Consider the following 12160-nt stretch of genomic DNA (forward strand, 5'->3'; position numbering starts at 1 on the left):
AAAACGTTGAAGACCTCTGCTTTAAGTCATGTATAATTAGGGTGCTACCTGGTTAATTAGCCTTGAGTTACGTGGTGTAGTGGAGATTTACGTTAGGCGTTATTTCGCGAGGTAGTACTGTACACTGGTCAGACACACTCAAATGCCAAGTATAGATATTTTTTAATGGAAAACGGCAAATATGAATTGAGTTTTTTTGGTACTGGAATATTAAAATTGGTTTTCTTTTCAATCCACTATACGGCGCCGTTGAGGTTTTTTTCTGATGTCAGCGAGAGAAGAAGATGAAGAGACTTAGCATAATTTTGGGGCGGGGCTGCCTTGAGTGACAGGTGGATGTCATCTCAGGTTGCAGACGTCCCCTGCGTCCGTTAGCGTCCGTTAGCCATTTTTGAGTTAGCCAGGAGTTGCGGAGGTGAAGGCGCTGCCAATATGGCGACGGCCAGAGCCACATCGATGAGCTACAATACTGCTCGCCAGAATTCCTACATGGGTGGCAGCGTGGTGGGTTCGTCCGTCTCTATATGGCCTACAAAGGACCAGCATGCCACTAAAAACTGTTCTTTATATAACGTAGGCTACATTACATGAATGACTCGGCCTGCTCTTGCGATGTGTTTTGTGGCTGACAAGCACCTCTGCTATTTACCTTACACTACAGGGGTTGATATTAAAAAGAATGTGAGTGCTCCTATAAACTAAGCTGAGCTGACAGGGTTAAGTATCGGATGAAGACACTCAAGAGACTTGTTTTACATACTATCAAACGAGCGGACCCCTCATTACTGCACTCGTCGCTGCCAGCACACTCTCTATCTGTGTCAACAGACAAAGGCCCAGCGTTTTTTGGGTTTATTGTTTGTGAAGCCAACAACACTCCAACTCTTCAGCGAAGCATTATTAATTTGAACTGGCTTGTGTAAAGTGTTTGGGCTGTCGCCGCCTATGCTCTACGCAGAATTGTAAAATAATAATAATAATAATAAAAAAAAAAAAGATTGGGTCACTCTTTCCTCTTCACTTTTTATACTGCAGGAAATCTTGTATTAGCACCATTAATTGTCTAATATATAAATACCCATAATCCTCCTATTAATATCCTATGATAATCAAAATAATTTAATTGATTTAAACAATGTTTTCCTTCAGAGAACGTAATGCAAACATGAAATGGACATGAAAAGCTTCAGTAGTAACAGAAATATTACCAAAATACCTTTTGTATTTAGCATAGTTTTTAGGGTTTCAGCTTAATATTATGATAAAATAAAGCAATAGTGTAAAATAAAATGGAATAAAATAAAATAAAAAGATTCATTGATTTGAAAAAAAAATCTGTGAGCACTTTCCCTCAGTGCGTCTAATAACAACAGTTTACGTACATTCCTTTTAATGGAAGTGCTGCGATCACAGTACTGTATTCCATATAGTCATGTGTTGTCTTCCTGCTGGGGTTGTCTCGGGTGATATAATGAAAATCAAGAGGGGAAGCATGACGCACAGCATTAACCTGTGTTTGATTACCAGTGACCCAATCATCTCAGACACTGACATCAGTACTCCCATGCATGGTTAGCACCTGCATAAAAGCTTTTTCAAAAATAGAACAAGTGCCAGCTTTTGCCGACGAATCCAAAAACAATGCAGCCATTATCCGGCGCACACTCTGACGGGGGGACGGGGACGGTGTCAAGATCGGCCGATTGCTTCATGTAAAACCACAAATGGTGCCGCACTCGAGCTGCCGTCAGGTGGGGAGTTGTTTATCGCTGGAGTGATGATGGCTGATGAATGCGCTGATGGAATTTTCTGATCTGATTCACATCCCGGTGACCGCATTAATCTCTGACATTTAAGGTGCAGCTGTGATTCAGACAAAAACAAAGAGGTTATTCCTCCACAAAATAAAATAAAATAAAATAATTTAACCTGCTCTTCAACTAAATTCATTTACACGCCTTTCACAGTAACATGGGGAGTATTTTAAACAAATATATAAACTAAAATTATTTATATTTTCTGGTGCTGGAATTGAATTTCTTACTTTAAAAGTTGATGTTCCTCATGGTGCGTGCACTCATAATAAACTTATTTAAAATGACCTTTTACTTTTTATAATATTGACTACGTTTACGTAGACCATTTTCATTAACCTGATCATTCTGATTAGAGACTTCAACTTAACTTTTAATGTGGTTGCTAAATATCTGGTTATTAGTGGATTAGTGCATCCTTGAACAGCACAACCAGAACTAAAATGACTACATCATCTTTGTACGCTCTTTACATCTACAGCACACCTTTCCAGTCTGATATAATAATGATGTAGTGAAGGCACTGACACTACATCGTGATGTTGCAGGGAAGTTGACTTCTTACACATAGAATGTCATCATTTGCGTGAAGGTTTGTTATAATTAGACTATGATTTGTAGTGAAAACGTTTCTTTCTTGGCCCAGACTGATCTTTGACACTGTTAAATTATAATTAGGTCACCCTTGGGGGAAAATTTGAAGAAATTCTGTGAAGGATTAATTGAGATGCGTTCATAGGTTGATTTAGGGCCAAAAAGTATTCTGTGAGGTTAAAAAAATGAAAAATGGGTCAGGGGACATACAAAGCAAAAGCACAAAGCGTCTAGATTTGGCCATGAATGTGGAGGTAATTCTCAGAGAAAAAACTGAGAGGAATTTCTGAGATTAATGTCATGGATTTATGTGATTTTCTTTCTTTGTAAATTGTTTGAGATTAGACTGGGGTATTTACAAGAAAAAAACAAAAACAAAAAAACAGCAAATTGTGAGTAAGTGTAAGAAAAAATCACTGGGTTTTTACCAACCTTGTCTCACCACGGATGCTGCCGTGTGAGAAAGTATTTTATAATTGCACTACGATTTGATGAATTGTTGTGATAAAGGGTTAACACTACAGACTCTGAGTCCCGCATTTAAAATACCACTGATACTGTGTATGTCTACAATATGGGATTATGTTGAAGAATCTATTATAGTCTTTATAACAGCTGCTGATTTTAATAATTAAAATTCACTCCTGTAGCTTAGGCCATAATGATATGGCATCATTTATGAGTTGAATTACATTTTACAATATTATATCCTTTATATTACTGTTAATATGTTATGTGAAGTGTAAATACAGGAAATAACTAGTGCATGACATTCCGAAGTAAATGTAGGTTACTTATTATTATTCTAAATGTGGTGGAGTAGAAGAAGAACGTCACTTGACACAGAAATGAAAGTACAAATACAGTACATGGAAATTGTTATAATCTTATTAGGATGTGCAGTCCTTGAGGATGTGTACTTAGTTAAATTCAACCAGTGCGAAAATGACTGATCGTCTCACTGCACCTGCAGGGCTGAGGTATTTCTTTATCTTAAACGCATAACAACCCATTATAAAACTCAAATATTGAACTTTGCTGTATGTCCTGTACTCCAGCAGGCAAGTACACAGGTAAAATATCTACGAGCCTCACGGACGTTATTTATTGCTGCTGTGACATAGTCTAGTATAAATGAGGCGTCACACACAATTTAATGCCTCTATTAATAAGCGCGTTTTGCTATTATTTTTTTTCCTGCCGCTTGCCGTAGCTAATTGTAAACACGGAAGTTGCGCTGCATGACTCTCGTGTGTGAGAGTAAACAGGGCAAAGTATCGCGAAAAATACTTAAAAGTGTTTTAACTCTTTAAACCACCAAGTATTTAGGTCTTCAATCTGTATAACCGTCTCTACGCTGAGGGGAAAAGGAGAGTCTGAGAATCATTCAACTCACATACTTAAATATGCTAGCATTAGCCATGCGTTAGTTCAGCCTTTGAGAAGAATGGCAGATAAAAAGGAGAAAACGTTTGCGTTTGTGATCGTGGGAGGCGGCATTGCGGGTGTGACGTGTGTCGAGCAGGTGATTGCCGATGAGTAACAAGTTAACTCTGTACGCGTAACATAAATAGAAAGCTGCTATTAACGCAGACCGCCACGATGATTGTTACATTGCAACCTAAATCTTTCTCTTGATTGACAGCTGTCATCCCAGATTCCGTCAGCAGACGTGGCTCTGATCACAGCAGGTCCGCACATCAAGGCAGTGACCAACTATAAACAGGTTAGAAAGATGATTATGGTGGTTGTGGTCAGTGGGAGCACCAGCACTGTCTCCATTCATGCATATGTTCATCCTTGTGCATTCACAATCACCACTACACTGTTGTTTTTCAACTGGACAAACCGTACAACTGTAATCTTCTGCAGTCCTCTATGTTTGTCTAGTTTACTGAAACTGACCTTCACGTCTGTAACTGTAAGGAACCGTTTGTCCAGTTTACAATACAACACCATGCGGTTTGTAATCTTCCACTGTCCTTTTTGGAAAGGTGTCCCAGATGCTGGAAGAGTTTGATGTGGAGGAGAGACCATCTAGTGTCCTGGAGGAGAAATTTCCCAACCTGACTGTCATCCACTCTGCCTTGAAATCACTCAACACACAGTCACATGTAAGGAACTGTGATGCTGTGTTTATAGAATGACAGAATCCTGTGTACCAAGGAGGTTTGGTTATTTAGCTGAATGTAGAATAAACATTTAATAACAAATCATACATGCTCTGATTTCTAATAAGTTGTTTGCTGAATATCACTTGGTCATTGCAATCATTTTCTTATCTCTGATTAGTGACTATTACCTGTCTACTGTCGCCACCTTGTGGACAAGTATATATCAGGTGTACAAAGTTAATGTTTATGTTGAAACTGTGCAAGGAAGGTGGTGGTTCAACTGTATGGTCCCTTTGGATTATGTCAAATTCACTAATGAACTGTCAAGTATGTGCAGGTTTTGTCTTCACATCCACCAAGTTTAGAGAGAATCATCACTTCCCAAAGTAGGAATCAGTTAAAGCTTGTTGTTCGCATTAATCGCACCAAATCTTTTCTTTCGCTCAGTCTGTGGAGACTTCAGACGGCCGTGTTTTTGGTTATGACAAGCTGTGTATCTGCAGCGGTGCCAGACCCAAGCTCCTAACCCAGGACAACCCTTACGTGTTGGGAATACGGGATACAGACAGTGCACAGGTACAACTTAGTGCTTCTAGATGTTTGTATGGATGTGTGGCGTGCAGGTCTGAATTCCCCCAAAACTCTTCACTAATCCGTTTAACTGCAGCACAAATCAGTTCATCCCAATATGTTTTGTAAATGTGATCTCACCACTAGTCATGTCTGCAGTAATATCTGGATGTTTTTAGAAAGTAAAAATCAAAGGAGTGTTACGAGCGTGGAAATTATAATATGTATGTACTGCACACAACTATAATGGGATGTGTGGATCTGTGTGGATGATTGAAACTTCTTGTTAATCTATGAATAGAAATCTCAAACATTTGCACTGAAAACATGGCTGCAGGTTACAAAACACATTGGCGCTCACTGGTTTGTTTCCTCCTTGTGTTTCAGGAGTTTCAGAAGCGGTTATGCAGCGCAAAGAGGATTGTCGTTGTTGGAAATGGCGGGATTGCTTTGGAATTAGTGTGAGCCTACCGTGACCAAAACGCAGAAATTCATGTTTTCCTGACTCCCAGCCATCGCCTGGCGATTATTTATTCAGACGTTCGGTTAATCTGTTTGTTATTAATGAGCATTTACTAAATTAGGTATGAGGTGGAGGGCTGTGAGGTGATCTGGGCCGTGAAGGACAAGGCCATAGGGAACACCTTCTTTGACGCCGGAGCGGCTCAGTTCCTCATCCCGTCGCTCGAGGCTGCCAAGCCAGAGGTGGCCGCCCCCTGTAAGAGGACTCGCTACACCACAGAGGAACCAGCAGCTGGAGAAGCGCAAACTTTCACAGCAGGTCTTCATCTGATGAGGGGTTTCACTTCTTGCTCTCATTCGCATTCATTCATTTCCACACGCTTAGATGACGTTTGTCCATTCTCAGATAGAAATCCACGAGGGCGCGACCCTACAGAGTCTGGCAGTGCCCTCGGCCCAGACTGGCATGAAGGAATAGTTCTGCGAGGAGCCGAGCAGGTGAGGCACGGGCAACATTAAACATCAAAGCCACTGACAGGAGAATTAAATAACATTAACTATCTTGTGACGATACAATGCTCTGCTGGGAAACTTTATGACCTGGCATTCGTGTGGATGTCACAGCCTGACCCAGATGCGCACACAGAAACAGTTTAGGAACAACTCAAAAGACACGGCCTTCAAATTCACTTCAGACTGATCAAGTATCTGTGGGATGCACTGGATTGGGTCTGACCCACAGAGACCTCTCACATCAACACATAGGACCCAAAGGCCCCCCCACTAACAACATTTACTTCTCCATCTTTGTATGTCTTTTGCTTAACATCCCTTAACTCTTCTAATGTCTCCAACAAAAAAAAAAATGTCTGACACAACCAATTTGGTCTCTGTTCTGTCTTGTCACCTGATGTTTACCCTCCGCGGAGACAAACATGCGCAGAAAGAACTTATTCATTCCAACCGAATAGGAACATTTCGATCAAGCACTGGTGTAGTCATTAGCTGCTACGATTTTCCTATTTAGAGGATTAATCAGCATCGAGGCCGGTCTGTTCGCTGTGAGTCGGCCACATGAGCCGTTTTTGCATAATATTATTTTGATAATGGTGGAATATTGGTGTCCACGTAAACACGTTTGTTACCTTGCGCACGGCATTTAAGTCGAGCGTTCTGTTTCTCTGGGAAGTATCGGATGCAAATGATATGTTTTGACCTCGCCTTACGTCATACTGTCTGTGCTCAGGTGTCCCGCAGAGTTTCAGTGGAATACCAGTGTGAGGTGGAAAGGATCCGCACCTCCGAGGAGCTCCTCAGTTCCCCACAGCAAACATTAAGTCGTGAGAGCGGTGAGAGCTACATTCGCAGCTCGGAGGCATCCTCTGACTGCTTCCTTTGTTGCATCCTTTTTTCTCTTTCCACCTTTTCAGTCCTCAAGCTTTTCTTCCGTCCCAGCAGGATCCTGGCCAGTTTACGTCCAGCTGACCAATGGAAAAACATTTGGCTGCGATTTGGTTGTCAGCGCCACCGGTGTTGTGCCAAACACTGAGCCATTTCTCCGTGGCAACGCCGTAAGGAAACTCATCCGTATGCAAAACAGAATTTATTAATGAATCTGCCAGCGCCGTGTTGATCTTCAAGCCTCTGGAGCATTGTTATTCTGAATTAGTGTTAAATATACTTCTGCTCTTTGTGATTCACCGAAAGGTCATTTGTCTAACCAGCAGTTAACAGAATGTGCCGGTGCCGTGCCTCAAGACTGGGTTACACATCAGGAGTTGCACAATGTTTGTCCCTAATGTGGAACATAAGATATGAATGTTTCCATTTTAAGCACATCAAGCCAATTTAACGTAAGAGTTGGAGGCGCCACGTTCCAATATTATGACCACAATGCTTTAGTCACAACACGATATCATTGTGATAGCGTACAGCATATTTTGACTTAATCGCTTACATTTACTTGCTAGTTATGACTTCAAACTCAGATGCTAGTGGACTGAAAACAGTTAATTTTATTGTTCCAGCAGCAAAGTTAAACAGTTCAGTTATTATTTGCTATTCATTTGAAAACAGGTGTCTCCTTGCTGTTTGTGTGTTAATGCAGTGTTGCCGTGCAAAATCTTGTTGCCTGCCCAGGCCACCAACTTGTCACTCAAAGTAGCCACTCCCTTTATTATGCATAAAGTTCGATACATTTTAAACAGGGGAGTTATATATAGTTATATATAAAGTTGCCCACTTGTCAAAAATGGGGTGATTACTGCTGGAGACTGTTATTTTTCATGATTGTTGTCTGCTGAAAAGTCAGCCATTTTAACATGGAGGTCTATGGCGATTGACTCACTTTTGCAGCGAGCCTCAAGTGGCCAATCGAGGAACTGCAGTTCATTAAAGCACTTGAGGTTTTGCTTCAGTTTTGCTTGTAAAAAGTTAGTGTTGTTCTAGAAAAGAGCTATTGCTTCCGAATTTGTGTAAATTCGGTTAAAACTTGTTAGTTATTTGTTGGTTATTTTTGTTTCATGCGTGTAGTTTGCGGTGGCCGACAATGGCGGCCTGCGAGTAGACGATCATATGAGGACGTCAGAGCCGGACGTTTACGCCGCAGGAGACGTGTGCACTGCATGCTGGGAGCCCAGCCCACTTTGGCAGCAGGTAAAACAACTGACAAAACATAGCATCTGTGTTTTTGCTGTTTTCTTTTTTCTTATAACTTCTCAGAATAAATATTTAAAGTCCTGTTATTTATCAAAATGTTGTAAGCCTGGGATAAAAAAAAAACAAGACGTATTTATTTGAGTATAGTTATAGTAGAGTATAATTTGTTTGTGTAGTTTTTGTTCATCCGCGGTTACACAAGGTTAATCCAACTTTGCAGTGTGGCTCTGTGTCCCAAAAGACAATGGCAAATTTTATAATATTTTCCTCATCAGTTTGTGAGCTCTTCCTGTGAAGGCAGCGGCTTAATCTCAGGGAATATTAAATTTGTTGCTCATGAATGTTGGATTTCAGAGTCAGTTTCATTCTTATGAATGTGATATTTCAAGGTAGGTCAAGGCAGGACATGTTTTTGGTTTTAGGTTATCTTATGAGGGCGATCCAGTCTCATGGACTCCTGCATGGACTGAAATCTGTTAAATTCCTTAATGTCCTCAGTACATTAGTCATGTCTGAACAGATGTTTGTACTCTAGATATAAACTCACAATCAGCATCATAAGTCCTCTGTTTTATCTAATTAACATTGTGTCTTCGCCGTGTGCTGTGTGCAGATGCGTTTGTGGACGCAGGCCCGTCAGATGGGCTGGTACGCGGGCCGCTGCATGGTGGCGCACGTCCTCTCAGAGCCAATAGAGCTGGATTTCTGCTTCGAGCTCTTCTCGCACATCACCAAATTCTTCAACTACAAGGTGAACAACATTGCACTGCGCCGACTTCTTTTTCTTTCTTTTTTTTTTTTTTAAACAATAACTAGAACGTTAATCATCCACTACGTGATTTACGTTGTTTTCTGTTACACTCAAAACCCATCAAGGTCACTTCCCAGCACTCTCTTTTCTCTGTCTCGAGGCTCATTCTCGTCTTTGCGTGCGTGTTCAAACAACTTCCTCCCCTCTGCTCGTTCCGCAGGTGGTCCTGCTGGGAAAGTTTAACGGGCAGGGTTTGGGGCCTGACCACGAGCTGCTGGTACGCTGCACCAAAGGCCAGGAATATGTCAAGGTGACGTGCAAATCGTTTGATAATGCCGCTTTGCGATTGTGGATCTTGTGTTTTGTTTAGTCTCCTTTTATATGATTTTATATTATCTGGCAAATGATCAGCTTGTTGAACCTGCTTTGCATGCACGTAACCTGACCAACTTGATCCTTGGGGTCTTGGTTGAATTTTCCAATCTATGACGAGCACCTTGATGTTCAGAACCAGTGGTGTCACTGGTTCCTGGAAGAAGCTCAGCTCTACAAACTACCCACATATGTCCCAACGACAAAGGCAGAATGTGGCGTATCCGTGCGTTGGTTGGATCCAGGTCAAAAAGTTGCTCTTGAACAAAGCGCAGCCAACGCCCCAGATGGCAAATAGAGTTCACCGCCTCGTGAAAGGAAGTATCTTTCTGAGAAAACAGAACATTTAGGGCCTCTCCTGCATCAGGCCAATCCCTCGTTCTCTAGTTTATTCGTTTTACAGGTTCTACATGTCATTGCGGAAAATATTTAACAGCGGCCCAGTCTTAGCTCTAACAATACTGGAAACAATGGAAAGAACGCAAGAAAGTGGCCGATGCTCAGCCCTTGTTCACATAACTAGAGACGAGGTCTGCGATTCTTCACATGTTTCACACAGGTAATTCCTGTTTCTCTTTGCAGGTGGTTCTGAGCGGAGGGAGGATGGTGGGGGCGGTGCTGATTGGTGAAACGGACCTGGAAGAGACTTTTGAAAACCTGATCCTCAACCAGATGGATCTGACGCCGTACGGAGAGGAGCTGCTCAACCCCAACATCGACATAGAAGATTACTTTGACTGAGAGTGCCGATCACTGCAGACTGAAGGTCAATGCCAGGTGGAGGACTTTGATGAGGAAACCGTACCTGGAGGACATCTTGAGGCGTGGGAAGCATTCTCGGTTCTTTTTGGAAAAATGTATTGTTCCTGTACGATTAAATTATTTTCAGAAACGCCAAACTGCTGCTGCTTGAGTCTGTTTGTAATAGCTTTTCTTTTCTCTCTTGTAGTGGTAATTTCTGTCCATCACCAAGGTTAAAACTCCCTGAGACAGAAGCACACGAGGTGCAGTAACGCCCGCTTGACCCACTGTTTTAATAGGCAAGCACTCGCAACAATGGGATGTGTTGAGCAACACTTGACAGCGCAATCACATGCTGTAGTAACTCCTGATCTGATTTCAATTTGGACTCTTCCGTGAAGGTTCCATGGTGTAATGGTTAGCACTCTGGACTTTGAATCCAGTGATCCGAGTTCAAATCTCGGTGGAACCTCATCTTAATGGTACTGGTCCAGACAGGCGATGGTGTGCATCCCCCCAATGAGCAAGCACCTAGCCCCCTAAAACCTCTCCCAGGTGTACTGCTTGAATTTTTGACAAGAAACATTAGACAGACTTATTTCAATAGGAGAAATATCTATTTCAGCTAGTGTGGTCGCTTGTAGGCTTGTGCTTTTTGGTTCAGTGACTCTCTAACCAGTGTCTAACAAGTGTCCAGTGGCTTCTACACAAACATACACAGGCATCAACATAACACACCAACAAAATCAACAGTGCAAAAGGAGAAAGAAGACTAGGAATATGTATCCTATTAACATGTAAAACTATATACAGTCGACCAATCTGAACAAAGAGTGACCTCTGTACCAAGATGTAATTGAACCCCTTGTTTACATGGAGACCGGTTAGTGTCAAGGAACTGTTGTGCGTTACCAAGAAATCAAACAAAACCAGACCTGTCGTTAAATGAATGCCAGCAGAAGAAAACACGCTTCTTAGTATCAAGACGGAAATACACCTAGGGAAATACCATCCACCTAAAACATATTTACACATTTATAAAAGTTCATTGGTTGCTCTAAAGATAGGCTTTTCGAGCAGCCATAATAAGACCGTGTCAGATGCATGTTGTAGATAAGGGTAAACCATGATCCAGTGGTGGCCATGATAATGACCTGATAAAATCAATGAACTGACATTGCTCCATACCGAATGCGAACAGTACAGTGCCTCTCAAAGGGTTGGCAATAAACCTGTACATAGGGTTTATATGGTTAACACCTTCATAAGGGCATATGAAATTCCACTATCGGGATCGGTAAAGTATTATCTTATCTTATAATACAAGGATTCAGAATTTCTCAGAAGCACCATTGTGTAGTAGTTTGCACTGACGCTTCACAGCAAGAAGGTTCTTAGTATGAACCCGTTAGCCAGCTGAGGCCTTTCTGCCTGTGTGGGTTTTCTCTGCCTTCCCCTCACTTTTCAGCATGCACATGCTCGTAAATAAGTGGTTCTTCATATTCTTTCTCTGATGGACCAGTGACCTGTCCAAGGTGTGGCCTGCTTGTCTAACAATAGCTGGGATAGGCTCCAGCTCCCCTGTGACCCTTCCACATGCCACGCATTAAAGCTATGGACGTCATTTACAGAATTCAAAGAATTTTAACAATGGATAGCTCAATCAATGTAAGACCGACGCTACTGGCGGACCTTTCAGTCGACACAGCACGTGGACGGTACATTCACATATAGCAATCGCTGCTTATAAATGTATAGCCATTCTCTGGAACGCCAAATAGTTTGAGCTTATATAACATTTTTCTAAGGTATCCAAAGCACTTAACAGAATTTCTCTTTCACCCATTCCTCGTGACTTCTCAGAAGACAGCTATGAAATTAGCAGGCAACCTGTTCTACCACTCGAATCACATAAAAATTGAGGACGTGCTCACTGGGTCTGCGTGACTTAAAGAGCTTTCATCAGCCTGTCCTTCAGAAAAGATTATGTTCAAACTATACATTTCATTTAAAAAAAAAACGAGTGGGGGAGTGAGTTTTGACAAGTTTTATTTGTGAAGAGGATAATTAAATCCATAAACAGT

General features: G+C 41.7%; 1 protein-coding gene and 1 non-coding gene across 4 annotated transcripts; both read left to right on the plus strand.

Annotated features, from left to right (window-relative positions):
* Nucleotides 1-401: 401 nt before the first annotated feature.
* pyroxd1 (pyridine nucleotide-disulphide oxidoreductase domain 1) lies at nt 402-10234 on the plus strand. 3 transcript variants are annotated; one of them, XM_047574640.1, is made up of 13 exons: nt 402-504; nt 4054-4134; nt 4403-4522; nt 4970-5098; nt 5480-5553; nt 5677-5873; nt 5961-6052; nt 6801-6903; nt 7013-7125; nt 8087-8209; nt 8826-8963; nt 9184-9273; nt 9918-10234. In XM_047574640.1, the coding sequence occupies exons 1-13, from the start codon at nt 433-435 to the stop codon at nt 10074-10076; spliced, it is 1491 nt and encodes a 496-aa protein (XP_047430596.1). In that variant the 5' UTR covers nt 402-432; the 3' UTR covers nt 10077-10234. The 3 variants fall into 3 exon arrangements, with proteins under 3 accessions (XP_047430596.1, XP_047430597.1, XP_047430595.1); XM_047574641.1 differs by lacking the exon at nt 402-504 and adding an exon at nt 3627-3963; XM_047574639.1 differs by lacking the exon at nt 402-504 and adding an exon at nt 3627-3933.
* A 242-nt stretch (nt 10235-10476) lies between these two features.
* Nucleotides 10477-10548, plus strand: trnaq-uug. Its single transcript has one exon. It is a non-coding gene; the product is annotated as a tRNA-Gln (tRNA).
* Nucleotides 10549-12160: the final 1612 nt, after the last annotated feature.

This window comes from Mugil cephalus, chromosome 22 (genome assembly GCF_022458985.1).
Source record: "Mugil cephalus isolate CIBA_MC_2020 chromosome 22, CIBA_Mcephalus_1.1, whole genome shotgun sequence".
Lineage (NCBI taxonomy): Eukaryota > Metazoa > Chordata > Actinopteri > Mugiliformes > Mugilidae > Mugil > Mugil cephalus.